The sequence below is a fragment of the Canis lupus genome, chromosome 17 (assembly GCF_003254725.2).
Source record: "Canis lupus dingo isolate Sandy chromosome 17, ASM325472v2, whole genome shotgun sequence".
NCBI lineage: Eukaryota > Metazoa > Chordata > Mammalia > Carnivora > Canidae > Canis > Canis lupus.
Window position 1 is genome coordinate 888130 of NC_064259.1, and position 20575 is coordinate 908704.

At 60.9% G+C, this 20575-nt stretch overlaps 1 protein-coding gene across 2 annotated transcripts in view; it reads right to left on the reverse strand.

Annotated features, from left to right (window-relative positions):
- Nucleotides 1-18352, reverse strand: part of PXDN (peroxidasin) — a 73404-nt gene extending 55052 nt beyond the window's left edge. For both annotated transcript variants that reach the window (XM_049095404.1, XM_025454796.3), the window contains exon 1: nucleotides 18121-18352. In XM_049095404.1, the coding sequence (XP_048951361.1) occupies nucleotides 18121-18320 (200 nt within the window). In that variant the 5' untranslated portion in view covers nucleotides 18321-18352. The remainder of the gene's footprint in view (nucleotides 1-18120) is intronic.
- Nucleotides 18353-20575: the final 2223 nt, after the last annotated feature.

A 20575-nucleotide genomic window follows, 5' to 3' on the forward strand; every position in this document is an offset into this window, starting at 1 on the left:
TATTAAGAAATCACCGCTAATGTTTGATGCCTTACTTATTTTTTAGGTTGTTTTTATCTTTTAGAGATACACTCAAGTACATACAGATGAAATAAAAATGACACTGAGAAGTGGAAAAATATGTGTCATTAAAAGTAATATATTTTATGAAAAACCTAAGATACCAGCTTGACGTGGACTGTTTGTGGTTATGCTTGTGCTCACCCAGGAATTTATTGTAAATGCCCAGAATGGAAATCACAGGACTTCCTGCAGAAGAAACTCCTCTCTCCCCCCTTGCGGCCAGCAGGATCCCCGGATGCACACCCAGGGGTCACATCTTCTTTTTTCAGATTAAATTTAGATTTAGATTTAGATTTAGATTTATTTATTTATTTATTTATTTATTTATTTGGCAGAGAGAGAGAGAAACAGAGAGAGGGCGTGCACAGGGGGGAAGGGCGGAGGGAGAAGCAGGCTCTCAGCTGACCAGGGAGCCCCCCGCAGGACTCGATCCCAGGACCCTGAGATCAGGCCTTGAGCCGAAGGAGGACGCTGCACCGACAGAGCCCCCCAGGCGCCCCTCCCCGCGGCACCTGTCACAGAACCTTGTCCTGGACGGTCAATTCCATGGAAACCTTCACAGGGCTCCCGCATCGGCAACGACCGCGTGCGCCCCACCGCCCTGTGCCCACCTGGCCTCTCCACAGGGTGGGCAGGGTCGCACCGCAGAGCCTGGCATCCGCCCACGCGTGCCAGGGGCACCCCCATCCCGCCCCGGATCGCGCTGCCGCCAGCGACGACCCCACACGGCCCCTTGCCTTCCCGGCTCTAGGACTGCGCCCAGAGCGCCCACCGCCAGCACAAGGCTCTCCCACACTCGACACGCGCAAGTCTGCCCCTCGCTCAAAGTGCAAATGGAACAATCCGCACACTCCCGTCCCTGCGCACTGGTCCGACGGCCCTGAAGAGAGAACTTCCTGCACGGAGCGTCACCCCCGCTACTCCGCGCGCAGCCGTCACCTGCCGGCGACTCCCCAGCCCGACTGGAGGCGATGCTCCCCAGGGCCCTGCCCGCCTGTGGACGCCCCGTGACCCCAGGAGGCAGATCCAGGCCTCGCTGATGGGCACCAGGGAGCACGTGCTGAATCAAACAGCGGTAAGCGCGGTGGGCGACGGTTCTCCCTGAGACCCTCCATGTCCATGTCCTTCCAACAGGACAGAACTGGGAAGAGGCCTTGAACTACACGGATCAGCTCCGCTCCCGTTCTGTTGCTGTGGTGCAAGCAGTGAGCCAGAGGGACAACACTGTCGGGAGGCCTCGGGGGCCCCTCGCTGCCCTGTGCCCGCCCTGTGCCCTCCCTGGCCAACCGTCCTGCTCCGGGGACTCCAGAGGCTCTTCCAGAACCACCACCTGATGAGACAGAGACCACCCTCCTGGTGCAGGAGACCGCCACCCGAGGAGCCGGGGTCTCGGATTCCTGATGTTTGCATGTGTGAGACATTAGACCCAGACGCTGCGTCCACGGCAGGTGCCCCGAGGCCCCAGGGCAGCCTCCCTGCCCACCCGCAGCAAGCACCACGGCGCCGTGGGCACACAGACGCCGCTGCTGTAAGACACCCAAGGGCGAGACAGAGCTGCGAGCCAGGGGAGGAGCCGACGAGGAGCTGCACGGCCAGGGCAGGTGTCAGCAGCTGCCCCTCCCCAAGCCACAGGAAGCAGCCCAGGACTCTCGGAGCCCGGCACCGACGGGGGCCGGATGGTGGACACGTGAGAGCTGGGGACGTGGGGCACCGGCGCCGGGACCCGAGCCCTCCCGCCCCGCACACCTCAGGAAGCAAAGGCCGGACGCAGGAGGGGTGCACCCTGGGCCCCTGGGCTTGAAATGAGCCCCTGAAACAGGCAATCCGGGGTCCTGGAACCCTGGGCCGACTCCACTGATGGGCAGCAGACCATCTCCAGGCGGCTCTATGAGTCCACACCGCCACACAGCGCAGCAGTCCCCGTTCCAGCCGCCTACACGACCCGCCAGTCACGGACCTACTCTGTGACAAGCAGAGGCCACCCGTCCACGGCGCTGACCTACCACTACCTGCTCGACTAGACCCCGCTCCGCCACGGCGCTGACCTCCCTTCCCCACCCTCCCCCTAACCGAGCCCACGGACCCCCGGCCCCACCGCCCTCTAACTGGCCACCGCCGAGCCCCCACGCCGACCTCACCGGCGGCCCTGGGCCGGCTCCCTGTTTGAGTCACTGTCCCTTTGTCCGTAACCCTGACAAGCTGGCGGGAAGGGAGAGGCGGCCCTGGAGAGGGGAGGGGAGGGGAGAGGAGCGGGCAGGCCAGCAGATGGCACCAACCCAGGGTGGACACCTGCCAACCCCGGGAACGGCGCCCACCAGAGCCGAGGGCCAAGGGGACTCGGGATGGCGGGAAGAGCAGGGCTCGCAGGGCCGCCGGGCAGGACGGGACGGGACGGGACGGGCCCGGCGCTGTGGCCCCCGCATCCCGGTGTGGCAAGACCCCAGAGAAAGGGCCCATCGGGACGGGCTCTGTGCCCATCAGGGTTCCCTCATCAGACCTCAGGCCACACGCGCGCAGGCCAGTCCCCAGCACCTGTTCTCACCCAGACCCTTCCCAGCTCTGGGGCTGGCCGAAGAGACGGCGACGCACACAGACGCACGCGCTCCAGGCACAGGCCGGGCACTCTCCTCACCCCTACGGCCACAGCTGGTTTCCTTACCTGAGAAGCGGGGCCACCAGCAGGTGCTCAGAGGGTCATGGTGATGCTCAGGGCACACGAAACGACCGCGCTGGGGGCAGCAGGGGAGAGCCAGGCGGGGGCCAGCTCATGCCGGGGATGAGGCATCTTCGGGCCCCCATCTGCTCAGCACACGGGAGGCCGGCGCAGACGGAAGCGGTGGGTGCGGGTGCAGGGGCGGGGCGGGGCGGACATCTCCTTGCGAAAAACAAGCGAGCCGACCGCGCCAGAACACAGGTGGAGGAGGAGACCCCTTTCTCGGTCCAAGCGCGTGGGCGCCAAAGTACAAGTTTTCTCCTTAATGTGCCTAAAAAGTCTTCCTAAAGGAAGGGTCTTGCTTACGTGGTAATAACATAACTAAAGGACGGGAGCTTCTTTCCTTTCCCCAAAAATGTTTTCAAACCAAGATAATCAGGTCTGCAGACACGGGCTCCTCTCTCCTTCCACCGGTCGTGCAGGGGTGTGCGCGGGGTGGGTGCACGCCCGGTGCGGGGGATGGGATGGGGGCTGCACGCTCCGCTCCGACCACCTGTCCACGTCCTCCAGGCTCTTGTGCCGACCACCGGGCATTTCCGGCCACTCTGAGCCGTGTCTGCAGCCACAGCCAGCCGGTGTCGGCTCCCACCACGGGCTGTTTATTCCCTTAATATTTTCTGGTTCCAGTTCCCCAGAGAGCCGTCTGTTCTTGGTCAAGGCCAGGCCTGACCATAGGCATCGGGCCAGCACATAGACTCACTGTCCTTGGGCAGGCGCCCACCAGATCCACCCTGTGTGGCCAGGACAACCCGGGTCAGGGAGCCCACAAGGTCCCTGCATGGTCAGGCCTATCCGAGAAACAGACCCACCAGGGCCTGGGTGTGTCCACACCAGCATACCTGTGAGGTGGTACCGACTTTAAGGAGAGGTTTATTATGGAAGGTCGGCAAGTCCAAAGTGTGCGGGATGGGCCAGCAGGCTGGAGACCCGGGAGGGAGGTGCTGCGGGAGTCCCAGGCCCTTCTGCTGGAAGAATTCCTTTCCGCCCAGGGCTCCCTGGGCTTTTCCTCCCAAGCCCTTCAACTGCTTTGGTGAGGCCCACCCACGCGGTGGAGGATAATCTGCTTTGCTCAAAGGCTACTGACTTCGTAAAGTCTAGAATGTCTCGCCGATAAGATGGGTAGTGTGGCCCAGCCAGGTGGACACCCCAAACCAACCATCAGAGGCACCCAGGCAGGCTGAGGTGCAGCCTACTTAAGGCAACAAACCGCACCATTTAAACAGCTGAACGGGTTAATTGAGATCATTCCCGCGGAGAGGGAGACAGAGCCTGCTCTGAGTTCAGCAAAATAAACGGATAAACACATGATCCCACTGGGCACTCACCCAATCTTCGCCGACTGGTGAGCAGAGCCGCATTCAGTCAGCAGACACCAAGCCCAAGAAGTAAGCAGGCTCCAAACAGACTCCCTGTCGCTGCTTTTCCTCAAGCCTCCAAGCAGGCCGGGTTTTAATAACCCACACTGAGGAAACGGATCATAAAATGGAATCCATCAATATGGACAGCGAATAGCTCCCCTCCACCCGAGGGGCTCATCTCACCAAAGGCGCTTCCTACACAGAGAGCAAAGTTTTAGGAAGACAAGAGCTGCAACCCCATTAATTACTGAACAAGAAAACGTTGTAGAGAGCTGGAAAAGACAGTTTCATCCATCAAACAACAGCACAGAGGCAGACGGGGTTATAGACCCCAGCAGGCGCTCACGACGGAGCTCACGTCAAGAAAGGCTTCCTGGGGACACCCCCTGAGGGCAGGGGACGCACACGGGCCTGGCACAGAGAAGGGACGCCAAGCCCAGCCCAGCCGAGGACACCCCTCTGGGAGGTCTTCTGCAGGGACCTTCGTCCTCACCTGGGTTACCCCAGGTGACCAGCCCTCCGTGCCCCGCCCGCAGCTCCGTGGGGGGCGGCCTCCCTCCCCGTCCTGATCCTCAGAGTCCCTGTGGCCTGGGAGTCCGTCCCCACTGAGACAGTGTGAAGCCCCAAGGCGGCGCCCACAGTGCAGAGCTGGGTCCCATCCAGGCTCCAGCTACTGCGTAGGAGCCTGGAAGGAGCTGACAACGACCACATAGTTCTCTGCCGGACGTCATTTTCGGGGAACAGTTGAGAAGAAGGCTGTTTACACACACAACTCCAAGAAAGCTCGGAGGAATTAGAAGGCTTCTCCGTGGCTAAAAAATGATAAGGAACGGGGATTTTTTTTTTTAAGAGGGAGAGAATCCCAAGCCCACTCCATGCTGAGCACAGAGCCCGACACAGATCCCCATCCCACAACCCTGAGATCTTGACCTGTCCTGAGCCGAAACCAAGAGTCAGATGTTTCAGCAGCTGAGCTCCCCAGGCACCCCTGGAAGTGGGATTTTACAGCTGGTGCGTCCTGAGCTTAGGAGACAAGAGTCTGGGGTCTATGGAAGCAGTTCCTCCCATAACCACTTCCTTTCCTGCGCCCCTCTAGCTAGGCTTCCAATCCCACTCCTGACCCAGGCAGTGAAAGAAGGAGCAGGCCCTGGGCTGTGCTGGGACAGAGGCATGGGCCACCACATATGGGGGGCCCTGCCCCCTATACAGGGAGCCCCTTGCAGCAGATTGCGCGTGACTCAGCACCCATGTTTGGCACTAACGCGGATGCCAGTAAGAAGGGAGGGAGGGATGGACAGGAGGGAAGATGGATGGAGGGGCAGGTGAGTGTGTGAGGGGGTTGAGAGGTGATGACTCTGGATGGGTGAGTGGAAGGATGATGGGTGGATGGATGGACAGGTGGACAGATGGATGTGTGGGTGGGTGGATGGATGCATGGATGGATGGATGGACAGGTGGGCGGATGGATGGATGGATGGACAGATGGGTGGATGGATGGACAGGTGGGTGGATGGATGGATGGATGGATGGATGGATGGATGGACAGGTGGGTGGATGGACAGGTGGGTGGATGGATAGATGGATGGACAGATGGGTGGATGGACAGGTGGGTGGATGGATGGATGGATGGATGGATGGATGGACAGGTGGGTGGATGGATGGATGGACAGGTGGGCAGATGGATGGATGGATGGACAGGTGGGTGGATGGGTGGATGGACAGGTGGGTGGATGGATGGATGGACACATGGGTGGATGGACAGGTGGGCAGATGGATGGATGGATGGATGGACAGGTGGGTGGATGGATGGACAGGTGGGCAGATGGATGGACGGATGGACAGGTGGGCAGATGGATAGACAGGTGGGTGGATGGATGGATGGATGGATGGACAGGTGGGTGGATGGATGGACAAGTGGGCAGATGGATGGACAGGTGGGCAGATGGATGGACAGGTGGGCGGATGGATGGATAGATGGGCCGACAGATGGATGGATGGATGGATGGATGGATGGATGGATGGATGGATGGACATGTCGGCAGATGGATGGGTGGGTGGATGGGTAGATGGATGAGTGTGGCGAGAAGAGAGAATGCATGACTGGATGGAGGAGGTGACACAGATACTGACGTAAGAAAATTACACAACAAGGAACCCACAAGAAAACAAATGCTGGAGATTAATATTTAGCCACCTGTTGCCATGCCAACACAAACATCCCACATGTCTGAATAAATAACAACGATGACTAACTGTATCCACTTTGATTGCTATTTTTGAAAGTTAAAGTGCTGCTCAGCTGGCTGTAGAATTTCTAAATTATTGTTCCACTCCAGGAAGCAAGGAGCCTCATCTAGCTTCTCCGTCCCCAGCGGAAGCTGCGAGGGGAAGTGAAGCATGGGCTGACCGCGCTCTCCAGAGGAGCTGCAGCGTGTCCCCCGGTGACTCTCTCAGGTCTGCGACGTGGGCTCCTTTCCACACACTCCTGAGTGAAGAACTCTCCCTGCCCAACAGCTCCAAAGGCCTTGCTCCCCCCACAGGAGAAAATAACGATCCCCGAGCTCCAATCACTGCAAAGGCAAAATGTACGGATGCCAACCTCCTGTTTCCTGAGGGCAGCTCCGAATTCTGTGGTTACTGTCCTTGGTCCTTAGGCGGTAATTAGTGTCAGGGCCGAGCCGGGGCGCTTCCGCAGGAGCCGGCCACCACTGCCCGCTCCCCGGGGGCCCCGCAGGTGCCGGCGGCGTGCGGCCAATTTCATGCTTTTTAGACTTCTGGGTTTGGTCTGTCAGAGAAAACTGCATTTCTAAAGCACGCTGAAAATTATGTCCAGTGGCATTTCCTGCTTGAATCACAAGTATCCGCTTCAATCAGAGTAAACACACAAGAGGATACAACAGTGGGGCTGGGAGCCCGAGGCGCGCGCCCACCGGGAGGAGCCCCAAGCCCATGGAAGGAGCACCGAGCCCCCAGGAGGAGCCCCGAGCCCACAGGAGGAGCCCCGAGCCCCAGGGAGGAGCACCAAGCCAGCGCCAGTGGCCCACACCCCTCCCTCATGGCCCACACACCGGTGCTCCCTCCCCAGACTCCGCCTGCCCAGCCCCACCGTTAAATTTAGCACACTCAAATTGTGATAAAACATGTTTCCACAGGAAAAGCATCTACGGAGCCAGGCTGTGTGAGCGGATTCACATGCATCCCCTTCCTTATTCCTCGGAAAGCCTCTACCTTCCCTCTTCCGAGGGAGAGACCGAGGCTCCACAGGGTGAATGAGCTCACCCAGAAGCACGGCGCCAGGACCTCAGGTCCAGGTGAGCACACCCCCTGCCTGCTGAAGGCTCCCCCTTGGCCCGCTTTCCCTCCCCCCCAGGTAGAGGCTCGTCCCTCATCGCCGTCCCCGGGTCAGCCTCCGGCGTCTCATGCCCTGGCCTGGGTGCAGTCGCCGTCCTGCCCTGGACCAGGGCACACGGGAGAGCACGGGGCAGCCTGGTTCTTTTTGGTGCCCCCACCTTGCCCGGAGTGCCCCCCACGGTGCGATCCTGAGGACATCTCTAAATAATAACTAAGTGTAATGACTTTGAAGGCACGCTCACGGGCCGGCTCTCCGTGTGCTGGGGTTCTGCAGGGACCTGCCTGGCCCTTACCTCCTGGAAACCGTGGCCCAGACTGAGAAGGCCTCCCAGGGGCGCGTGGGGCTGCGGTGTCTACACCGGGGGCACCTCCCTCGTGCCTCAGCTCTCAACAGCTCAACCCAGAATACCGGAGGACACACTCGACCCTCCTGATTCAGAGACTCCGTATTTGCACATTTTCACACTTGCTAACGTCTACTTGTGACCCTAAAGTCAATACTCATGGAGCTCTGGGTGTCACTCAAGGACAAGCGGGGAACCGTGGAGAGCCCGAGCTGCCCGACACTCTCGTTCACGCCGGTGAGGGAGCAAAGTGACCCTGCCCGTTCCTGCTCTGGCCGTAAACAGAGTCCTTCTCACCAGCTACCGAGTGCTAGGCCGGGCGCATTTTGTGCTTTCTTTTGGTGACTTTGAAGCTTCACATGGTCTCCAAGCCTGGTGCTGGGGTCTAGTGCCCGAGTGCAAGAGGCTCTCAAGTGCCTCAGCAGGAAACATGCATGAGATGAGCAATACTCAGGCTCGAGTGTTTATTACTAAGAAGTCTGTGTTAAATAAGGTGCCTTTAAGCAGCAATACACACAAGATAAGGTCATCTACTGATCAGCTGATGAAGGTGTTGGGACAAGGGGTTCCCAGGAACCTTGCCCCGTATGTCTCTGGATGGACCAACGCTCCAGTGGTCACTAATCTGGTGTTTGCAGTGACTTTACCACCACGAACAAGGAGGACCAACCATAAATAGCGCCTCTGGGTGCAGAAGGCCAGGTGCTGAGCTTCAGGATCTTGGAGCTCTTCCCAGGGCAGGTTCTTAGTGCAGCAATGCGATGGTCAGTCCAGGAGAAACAGCCAGCCATGGGCAGAGACTGAACCAGAATCTGTCAAGATCCAGAATTAAACAGACAGTCCACACACGCCCCATGATGGACAGAAGCCAGATGACTGGTTTGGCCTTCAGGACAAACTGAGATCAAAGTCGTCAGAGAAGACTGATTGTAATGACTGAAGTGTCCTTACTGGGCAAGGAATGACAGGTGCATGCATCACATTTCCACGGTCCAGCCGTCAGAGATGTGCCCTGTGTACTGAGTTTCCCATAAACAATGGCAACCGGCACCTCACTCTCTCCGTTAGACTCACCTCGATGTGATTTGATTAGCTCTATAGCAGGTAAGGGATCAATGCTCAGCTGATGGAGGACGCCTGTCCTCAGGAAAACACTGATTGTGTCCAGGAAGGAAACAGACCCAGGAAAGCCCACAACGTGCTGACCAGAGTCCTTGGTATAGACCAAGCCTTCACAGATTACAGACATGTGCCCTAAAGTAACCAAAATGTATAGACAAAGGCATTTGGGAGGTATTGTTTAGAGTAGCAGAAATATGGAAACAAAGAAATGACTCATAAAAATGTGGCCCAATAAAACTGGCGATTTCAAGCAAATAAATACATGGCCATTAACAATGATGGTGCAGACGTTTAATTACTGCATAGGCATAGGGCCACGATGTGCTGCAAGACTTCAAACGTGCAACATGCATTACAGAGAAGGACATAATTGTGTCCCAATTATTGTAGAGGATGGATGGATGGATGGACGGATGGGGAGATGGATGGATGGATGGATGGATGGATGGATGGATGGATGGGGGGATGGGGGGATGGAGGGATGGACAGATGGACGGAGGGATGGACGGAGGGATGGATGGGGGGATGGATGGATGGGAGGATGGGGGATGGAGGGATGGACGGATTGATGGATGGACAGATGGATAGATGGATGGATGGACAGACGGATGGGGAGATGGATGGATGGATGGATGGATGGATGGATGATGGATGGATGGACAGGTGGATGGGGGGATGGAGGGATGGATGGATGGACAGATGGGGGATGGAGGGATGAATGGGGAGATGGATGGATGGATGGATGATGGATGGATGGATGGACAGATGGATGGGGGATGGAGGGATGGATGGATGGATGGGGAGATGGATGGATGGATGGATGGATGGATGGATGGGGGAAGTAGGGATGGATGGATGGACAGATGGATGGGGGAAGTAGGGATGGATGGATGGACAGATGGATGGGGGATGGAGGGATGGATGGACAGATGGATGGATGGGTGGGGAGATGGATGGATGGATGGGGGATGGAGGGATGGATGGAAGGACAGATGATACAAGCACATAGATGCATGAATAGATAACAAATGGATAAATAGACAGATGGGTAGATAATACATATATGGATAAACAGATAACGGATGGATAGATGGATGGATAATAGATGGGATGACAGGTACACAGATGACTGATAGAAGATAGGAGTGGACTAACATGGATGGACAGAGGGTAAATATGAAGACAGGGATGTGGACACAGAAACACACACAGACATACCCTATTTCCATACATCTGCCCACATGAAGATTTGGGTACACGTGCAACTGATGGGCAAGGCCAACCTGTTAACGGTTTCCCCTACTGATAAGAATACAAGTAGCTTTTTGTGTCGCGCTCAGCTGTATTTCCACATTTTTCTGTTATGAACACGTACAACTTGCATAAAACACTTTTAAAACGTTGTAAGTGAACTGGACGGCGCGGTCAGTGGGCAAGAGGGCAGCCTGCACAGCCTGCTGGGCCAGGGCTCCCGGCAAGAACACGGCTCCGCGTCCCCCCAAGCAGGAAGGGCTCTACCGCACACCCTGCATCCGACCGGCTCCGAGGGGGACAGCGACGAACAAGTGAGGGGCCGGAGACGGAAGGCCGTGCGGCAAACGGCCAAAGATCTTGCACATTCATCCACAACTAGAGAATCACGGGAAGTAAACAGGAAGCCCCGGGTCCGCGGGCGGCAGGGGCGGCACGGCCTACGGCCTGAGCGGGAACCTCAGAAATACAGCAGGACCCAAGGACCCGGGCTGCGCACCAAGGGTGCCTCCTGCTTTCCTCCTCCCGCCCCTTCACCTCCCGCCTTATCTCTGGGCGGACGCAAGCCCAGGTCCTCGTCCTCCGGAGAAGTCTTGAGTCGAGCAACCGGCTGACAACAAATGTGGCTCGGACGTAGATATCCTCATCACTGCACTACCCTACCCGCCCCCCCAGGATAATCACACTGGACAACTGACTCTCCAGGGGGGAGAGATCAACTGCCCTTAATCCCAAATAACAAAATTCTTTTTTTTTTTTTTTTAACAAAATTCTTTTGTGAGAGGAGGGAGCGAGCTGTTAACCTCCATCTCCCCGTGGGGGTCTTTGCCACGGCCCAGAGCCGGAGCCAAGCGAAGCCAGGGTGGCCCTGAAGGTCGCGGCGCAGAGAACCGTGTGCCCCCCCCCCCCCCCCCCCCCATCCAGCAGCCCTCTGTCTGGAAAGGGGCGAGAGCGTTCCAAAGGCCAAAGGGAAAGAGGGTGGAGCGGTTTTTAATTTCTAATTTTCTTTACATCTCCACTCTGGCGGGCAGGCAGGCGGGTGAAGCCAGGGTTTCTTTCCTTCTCATTGTTACTTTTTAACACACCTTGTTGCCAATGAATTTAAAGTTTTGTTTGTTTTAGAGACAAAAGTGAATGAGGACTCAGATGTTGGAACAAGATGGAGTAACAGGGGCTGCATGTACTTTCTGGTCTGAAGCAACTGAAACACTCGCAAAAAATACATGAACCATGTGTTGTGAGGACAGTACAGATCAGTCAACTAAGGACAGAATCCCCGAGACTGCCGAGCCCAGGTCCCCGAGATTGCCTGGGCCTCCCAAGTCCGTCCCTAAGACTGCTGAGGCCCCCAGGTCCCCGAGATTGTCCAGGCCTCCCTAGGGCCACAAGACCACCAAGCCCCCCAGGTCTCCAAGGTTGCCCGGGCCCCCCAGGTCCCCAAGACCTCTGACCCCCCAGGTCCCTGAGACTGCTCAGGCCCCCCAGGACCTCGAGACCACCCGGGCCCCCCAGGTCCCCAAGACCTCTGACCTCCCAGGTCCCCGAGACTGCCAGCGGCCCCAGGTCCCCGAGACTGTCCGGGCCCCCCAGGTCCCGGAGACCTCTGACCCCCCCCAGGTCACTGCCTCAGGACGGGCCCAACGCTGCACCCGGGGGGAGACGGAGGCAGGAGGCCGGCAGGACCACGTGCCAGAGGTAGGGCTCCTGAATGCGCCCGGAACAGAGCAGAATCCGGAGGGCCCGGCTGGCGCTGACCAGGCCACACGCGCAGGCACACGACCAGGGCGAGCAGAGTCCAAAGTGGAAGAAAGGAAATAACAAAGGTCAGCGCAGAAACTAAAAAGAAACAGAAAAGAGAACAAAAGAGAAGCACCGATGAATCCAAAAGTGAGGATTCTGCAGAGATCAGCACGACGGATAAAGCTCTGGGCAGGCAGGGCAGGAAACAGAAGATACGGGCTTCGGTCACCCCAGCAAGACAAGCGGCATCCCCAGAGGTTCCCCGGATACTAAGGGGACGACGACGAACAACCCGACCAAGGGGGACACGTGCAACAGCGACCGCGGCGAGGCCCAGCTCCGTGGGCGACAGTCCACCAGACCTCGCCAGGAGCGCACGCTGCCCAGCGGCCCACACGCGCCCAGCGATCCCCGTGGGGTCGAAACCCTCCTGGGAAGACAAGCCCAAGCCCGGGACAAGCTCTGCCCCACGTTTAAGAAACAACAGAAAACTCGTTCTACCCACACTCCCCCTAAACCGGGAAAGGGAAGGAATGTTCCAGAACTCATCCTAGGAGGCAAGAGTGGCCATGCCGTGCCCAAACCAGCAGACATTCCAGGCAGAACAAAGAGCAGCAGCATCCCCCACCCCCACCCCAGGAAGGCAGACCCGGGAACCTGGGGGGCAGGGAGGGGCAGGGAGGGGGCAGGGAGGACACACAGGAAGGACCCTCAAATCTCACCACTCTGAAGACGTGCACCTTTTAAAATGTTAATTGTGTCTCAGTTAGGCTTTTCTTCTTAAATGGAAAGGTCAAGAAAGGGAATCTCTGGCTAAGATGGGCCCACAGAACAAAAGCCAGGCTGATGGGGCTGAGAGCAGAATCCCCTGCTCCCGGGACCCTCCTCCCCGCGCCCACGGCTCAGCTTCCAGTCCGGAAGGGGCCGGATCCCCAGCTTCAGGGGCTGATCACCCACTGGGCACCCAGATCTGGGAAAACCACTGAAAAACGGGGCCCGAATCAAGCCTACGGAAGGACAGAGCGCCTGGGACACAAGGAGATCTTGGGGCGAAGCTCTGTACCCCAAAACTGAGAGAAATAAGGGAAGTAACAGTCCCCAGAGTACAGAAACCGATCAAGAGAGGAGTGAGGTGCGCAAGCCAGACGGGTCCCCCCAGGGGACACCCGATGCCCTTCCCTAACTCTGTCCCCAGTTTCTATCTGCATCACACCAGGAACCTGGATTTTTTTTTTTTTTTTTTCATTGAACCTGAGCAATCGTTTCGGGGGAGGTCTCAGGATTTGCCCGTGAGGCTGGTGGTGGACATATGGCATCTGGACAGAAGCCCAGGGACCGGGGAAGGAATAACCGCAACTTCTATTTTTCTAAACTAACTGTAAGACAAAACACAAACCCTTGGAATGATGGACTTCACTTAGACAACTGCAAGCCGTTGGTGAGCTGCTCCTCCACAGCACGCCCAGGGCGCACACGGAGGCTGCTCCGTGCAGCCAGCAGCACCCTGAGCTGCGTGCAGCAGCCCCCGCGGGGACAGCAGGAGGAGCAGAGGCCACGTCCAGCGGGCTGTGGACGCCTCAAATTCAGGAACATGCCACCGCTTCGAAATTGAATTCACCAAAACACGTGTTCTTAAGTAAACTGCATCCCTTGGTATTTCTCTGCATGCCCCGAACGCGTGTGGGAATGTCCGGGTTGAAGGGCTGGGTGCACCTGGCTGGAGGGGACGCACAGGTGCAGGAGACCTCACTCGGGCTGCTGTTCGGGGCGCACGACATGGAGTGGAGAGGACTCCCCACCCTGCAGCCTCGGGCACCTATTCCCATCTCCTGCTGTGGACCCGAGGTCGCCTGGCACCTCCAGTGCGAAAGACAGAACCCTCGCTCGGCCAGGGAACCAGCCGGGCACACGGCAGCCTTCCACCCGGCTCTCACACGCATGAGGTGAGTTGTGCAGCCTGGGGTTCTCTCCCCGTTGGTGCCAACGCCTGTACCGCGGAGCCCGCCCTCAGCGCTCATGCAGGAGGGCACCGGGTGCCCAGCGCCCACTACGTCTCTGCCAGGCCTTGGGCCTCACCGGCCTCCGGCCCACCCGCCGGGCAGAGCGGACTCCCTCGGGCTCCAGGACGACCTGAGCTTGTGCTGGGCCACCGGGTCACTCCTGCCACGCCCAGGCCATCCCAAGGGAAGCCCACGCCTGCCAGTCATCTCTACAGGGGGAAACTGAGTCACGGGACAGGGTAGAGAAAGCAGCCCAGTGAAGCAGCCTCGGGGCGGTGGCGAGGTGGGGAGGTGGGTTTGCAGGGCTGCAGGGGGCTCCTCCTGCGTCTGTTCCCCCGACTGGGTGTGGACGGGGTGACCACACGGAGGAGGCTCGCTCCCCAGCACCTGAACCCCACGGCACTCCGGGCTCACCACGGGGCCCAAGCGCTTCCTCCCTGACTGCAGCACCCCAGCCACTCCTGTGACGCGACGGCTGTGTGTGGCCGTGAAGAGCAGTTAGCAGTGGGAGGGACGGGCCCGTCACCAGCCTGCAAGGACGCGCTGGACCCGGACACTTCTGACATATTCCTCCCGTACTTTTCAAATACATTCGAGCTGTGATAACAAAGACTCGGACTTCATCGTAACAACGAGCCTGGAAGGAAAATTAGGAGTTTGTTTTCAGCAAGGCGGAGGCTCCAGCCTAAACACGCCGCGGGGCGGGCGCACAGCCGGGCTGCAGAGCCCCCGGAGCCGCGTGGGCGGCCCTGTAACCCTAACCGTAACCGCGGGCAGGCAGCAGGCAGCCTCCCCAGGAGCCTGTCAGGGGCCGGGAGCTTCCTGTGACCAGAGGGGCTGCACACCAGGGCCCCGGGCAGAGCAGCTGGGGCCCGCGCCGCCCACCCCACCTCCCTCGGACCTGGGCGTGGAGCCCCTTGAGCAGATTTGAGGCCTGTGCAGGGGCAGCCCTGGGGAGCTGCGAGGGAGCCGGGTGACCCTGGGGGCTCGTCTCCAGGGGGCCAAGGGAAGCGGCCAGAGGGCCGCTGGGCGTCCCCATCCCCAGAAGGGCCTGCAGGGGGCCGGGGTCCCCACCCACGAAACGGGAACAGGCGCCCCCAGGTGCACCGGCCTCCCATGGAGCCACGCAGCCCGCAGGCCTGCCCCTGGCTGCTCTTCCTCACCCTGCCCGCAGGCCCCCACCTCCAGCGCCCCAGGGACATGTGCACTCCGACCCCAAACACAGCCGGTGATGGAGAGCCCCCCGCCTTTGGGCTGGGCTCCGTCCCCAGGCTGCCTCCAGCGCCAGGGCTTCCTGTCACATGGACAGTGGTCTGGCCTGGCTCGGCTGCCTGATGGCTGTCAGTTTTGGAGTAGATTCCCATGACCTCACAACGGAGGCTACAGAAACGAGGGCGGGGAGGGCAGGGGGGCCCTCACGCCCCAGGCCAGAACCCCGGCGGGAGGACAAAGGGGCCCGGTGTAGAGGAGGGCGCGAGGGGCAGAAATGTCAGGCTGTTTTAGTGCTCGCTTGTGAATGGTCGCGGGGACCGGCTTCCACTCTGGTGCTGAACAGACGAGAACATTCAGACATGGAACAAGCGAGTCTACAGAACCTCCGGCCTGCTGTGCGCCCCACGGAGAAGGAGCCTTCCGCAGACCAGCCCTGTGCCCCGCAGGCCCGGGCTGCAGACCTCAAGGGGGGGGCCGGGGCCGCTCCTTCTAGAACACCACCAGATGCGTCCTGCGGGTGTGCGCTGGGGTCAAACCAAACCTCAATCACTGTGTGGTCACAGGCGGTGATTACTGAAGCCCTGACCATGAATCTACACCCAGTACCTGCCCCGCTCGAACACACTCCCCGAGCACTGTGAGAAGTGTCAGAGATCCAGGGGTTCGGAGTCTTTTGGGGGGAGGGGAGAGGGGTCTTGAAAGCAAAAGGATGATGCAGGGTCACATGGTCCAGCTCATTTGGGAGCCAGTTTCCATCTTAATCTTCATATTTTTAAGTCCCTAATTGCTCCCAAATAATTCTTTCAAAATAGAGGGAAAAAAATCATGGTGTAAGAGAAAGCAGAGAGCTGGGACACAAGCCACAAGGGAAAATTAAATATTTCTGCATGAGCAGTCTGTCATGTGACCGCACCTACCAAGCACCCACACAAGACCTAACCTACCAGGCGGGTCCTGGGGACAGAGCAGGGTGGCACCCCAGCTCCACATCCCCAGGGTGCACGCCGTCCGGTGCACCCCCTCTGCTTCACAAAGCTGCTCCCTCACCACGACTGCCTTGCTCCTGTGACCTCAGGCCAGGGCCCAGTGACCTGCTCACCCCCACCCCCCAACTATCACAGCCTGAGTCAGCCCAACCCTGGCCCCAAGGTCTCCAGGGGCAGGCTCCCTCTTCCGGACCCCAGTCTGCAGGACAGATTTGTGTCCGCTTCCCCCAGAATCTGTGCAAGGGGGCTTCCTCCCTAAGGGAGGTGATCAGCGGAGCGTCCGTCCTGCCCGCCTCACAGAATCCACCAGCCGAGCAAGGTCATTCCAAAACATTTTTGAAACTACAAAAACAGTTAAAATATAAGGCAAAGCTTACGCAAACGAAAGCTCTCTGGAATCTCGCAAGTGTTCACTATGATGTCACTTCCCAGGCCTACCTGGGGCTCCGTCAGCAACGCTCTGAAGTTTCGGAGGGGGGGAAATTTTGCCCCGCACCGTAAGCCGGAAGGAAGGCCCCGCTTTCGTTCCACAACACCCCTATTTGAAAATACTGTTTCTTCTAAAAAACAATTAAGATTGGGAGGCAAAGCACAATACTGGCCAGATGTGAAAGCAGCTCTGGAGTCCAAGTTTCTGACACGGATTCAATGAAGAAATCACCATATCCAGAGAGACCTCTGTGCCCGCCCTGGAGTCGGTTACTTGAAAGCGCGATGCCCTCCTGGATGCCCGCCTCGGTTGGCTGCACAGACCCTCTGGAAGGAAAACCCATTTCTCTCTCCGGAAGGAACAGCTTGGCCCCAGCGACTCCCGCCAAGCCCCCAGGCGGCCGGCTCCGGGGGGGGGGGAACCCCCCCCCGGGTCCTCCCCCCTCCCCCCCCCCCCCCCCCCGCCCCGGGCTCGGGTGAAAAGTTCCAACGCTGACCGCTCACTTCCTATAGTTCACTCAAGATTTTACAACTTTTGCAGGCTCTTGGGCGGCGCCAAAATGAGTGGGGCTCGGCCAAGAAAAGTGGAAACTATTTTTGGCATCCAGAAGGGCAGCTGTAGGACGCGGTCGGCGCCTAAAACGCATGCCTGCCTTCACAGACTTGGAGTTTCTAATCGGGGGCGCACCCGGAAACCTCCAGGCCTGCAGCCAAGCCGGGGCGCACGGGGCGCACGGGGCGCACGGGGCGCGGGCTGCGGCCGGGGTCGGGGTCGGGGTGCGCTCCGCACGGGGAGGGGGCCGCATTCCGGGGAGGGGCGAGGCCGGCACGGGTGTCAGCGCCGCGCACAGGCCAAGTGCGCGACACTTTGTACCCACTTGAGCGCCAAGTGGCGGCGAGCGCGGCACGGCACCCCCGCGAGAGGCGCGCCCGGGCGGAAACGCGCTCCGACTCCTCCGTCTACACTCGAGCCGCCCCGGAACTCGCGGACCCGCTCGGCGCTCAGGGGGGTCTGGGCGAGTCTGGGGGAGCGCGCGGCCCGCGAGCCGGTGCCCGGGCGGGAGGCTGCAGGCTGCAGGCGCCCGGCGGGGACGGGGACGGGGACGGGGACGGGACGCCGCCACGGGTCTCCGAGGGTCCGCGAGGGGACGGGGGCCCTGGGGTCCTGGGGTCCTGGGGTCCTGGGGCGCAGGCGCGGGGGCGCACGGCTCCCGGGCAGGAGGGGGCCCCGGAGAGGCCGCGGAGCGCAGAGAGGGGCGCGCAGGAGGGAAGCCGGCCGGAGAGGGAGGCGGGGAGCGGGAGGCCCGGGGAGGAGGGGCGGGGGCGGCGAGCGCGGCTCCCGGGCCTCCCCGCGGCGGCGCCGTCCAGCCGGGACTCCCGGCCGCTAACAAAGGAAGAAGCCCCGGAGGCCGCGCGCCCCGCGCCCAGTCCGCCCTCCGCGCCCGGCCCCGGCGCACAAAGGCCGGCGCCCCCGCCCCGCCCGCGCCCCGGCCCCGCGCCCCGCCCCGGCCCCGCGGCCCCCGGCCCCCGGCCCCCGGCCCGCGCACTCACAGGATGGAGGTCTGCGGCGCCACGGCGGGCACGGCCTCCAGCAGCAGATGCATGCAGCGCACGGTGGTGCGGAAGCACAGGCAGCGGCTCGGGCAGCCGGCGCCCGGCTTCGGGGCGACCGTGGCCAGCGCGCCCCAGCCGCAGCACAGCACGAGCGCCAGCAGGCAGCGGCGCGGGGGGCCCGCGGGGCGCGGCGCCATGGCCCGGGGCGCGCGACGCTCGGACGCGAGAGGACCGCGGGCCCGGCGCGACCCTGGGGCTGCCGACTGCGCCCTGCCCAGCTGCGCGCGGGGGACGGGGGCGGGGGCGGGGGGCGCCAGCTGTGCACATGCGCGCGGCTCCTCCCCCGCGCCCTCCCCGAGGCCGGGCGGGGCGGGACCTGGGGCGGGCGGGCGCCGCGCGGGGCGGGCGGGGGCGGGGGGCGCCCCGGGCTGCGCGGGGAGCGGGAGGGGGGCCCTGCCCTCGCGCCCTCCCTACCCCACGCGCGCGCACAGCGCCGTTGCGCGCGGAGACCAAGGCGCCCTGACTCAGGCGCGGTGCCAAGCGCCCCCCTCCTCTCTCCATCCCCCGCCTGTCCTCTCCGCTCTCCCTAAATACACACAGGCTGCTGCAGGGTTGGAGCCGCTCGGCCCTGGCCTGTGACCCTGACACCCGCTTTCGGCCCCCCGCGGGCTCCAGAACACGGAGGACATTCGGGTCCAGTCCAGCCTCTGCGCTGGGCCGGGCCGTCGTCCCCTCCCTTAAGGACGCACCCAGAGGAAACCCTCAGAGCCACCCCCACCGCCATCACCACTAAAGGGGGACTTGGGAGGAACCACCAGCAGACACAGGAGGAGCTGTGGGAAGGAGGGGACACTGAGGCCCCCACACACCCGTCGGCAACTTTGCTCTAACGCTTTACCATCCAGTGACCCTCCCAAGAACCCCATCGCTGCATCTCACGGCGGACAGTGTCAGAGTGCGGCCCAGGCCTGGTAGCAGTCTGAGCCTCAGGGTGTGCCTGAGGGCCTGTGGGGAGCCACCAGGGGCGAGTGACTGGGCACTTTCCGGGCGGTGGGTTAGCTCGTGCATGACACACACTTTCAAGGGTCCCCATCTCAAGGGAGCAGAGCTGGGGTCTGGCTCTGGGCCCTTCTGCAGGGGTGCGTGCCTGTCCCTGAGGCCACTGTCCCCACCAGCACTTGGAACCACCTTCCTGGCCACCCAGGCACCCAGCACAAGCCACCCCAGGGTCCTGTGTGCTGACCAGGCATAAACGTCCCCCACTGGGCACTCCTGCTGCGTGTCCTCCACACGCCGCCCGCATGTCCCCCCACCTGAATGCCCCCACGAGACCTTTAAGCTTCTCATGGCAGAAACATGAAACGTGACAGTCCCTGAATATGTATTTTTCCTTCTGAATCACCAACCTGATGCCCCAAACCGCTTGCCCTAACCTCCCCTCGCAACGTCATGGAGCTGCGGATTCCAATTCCAGCTGCTCATCACGGCCATGGAAATCCTCTCCTCTCAAACCTTGCTTTCCGTAGCCACAGAGGGGCCCGTCCCTCCGCACCACCCCCGGGTCACCCCGAGACTCCCTCCGAGGGCCCCTGACTCCTGGACCCGCTGGTCCATCCTCCTGCAGTGGACACAGACCGTGGCGCAGCTTCGAGCCGCCTTCCCGGTCCAAGCATGGGGCTTGGGTGGACGAAGGCCATAGTTCACAAAACACCCTCAGCCCCAGGAGGCAGGGGCGCCCCGCACACCGTGTCAGCTGCCCTTCTCAGCTCAGCAGCCACGTCCACCCAGCTGTGCTCCCCCTGACACACTGCGTGTGTCCTTCTGGCTGGGCTACTGCACACGGTGCCAGTGGAGGGGTGCTGTGCTGCGGGGCCTTTGCACGGGAGACTGGCCTTGGTGGGCGTCCACCACACGTTGACGTGAAATAAAGAGGGTCTCCCTCCACGGCGTGGGTGGGCCTCACCCAATCGGGTTAAGGTCTTCCGAGTAAAAACTGGGGATTCCCAGAGAAGACATTCCGCCTCCATCCTGCAGCATGGCCCCCACCTGATGCCTAGGCCGCAGCCCTGCCCTGCAGATCCAGGAGTGGCCAGTCCTGGATCCCCCCACCACGACATGGGCCACTTCCTTCAAATCCATCCCTCGTCCTTCCTTCCATCCCTCGTCCTTCCTAACTGCTGTCAGACCATGGAGCGGGGTCTCCGGAGACCCCTGACCGGCACCCCACGGTTTGCGGAGCACTGGCTGAGGGGGTGTGGGGGGCAGGCCTGAAAGCATCCCACTGGCTCCTTCTCCGGTTGCCGCGTCCTGCTCTGATTTCCCGCTCCTGCCCCCTAGAGGCCCCGGGGAGGCCCCACAGCTCCAGGCTGACCCGCCCCAGAACCTGGAGGCTGCGGCCCTGTGCCCCGCCGCGCCCCAGCGAGCCACCCCTGCTCCCTGACGGCCACTCTGC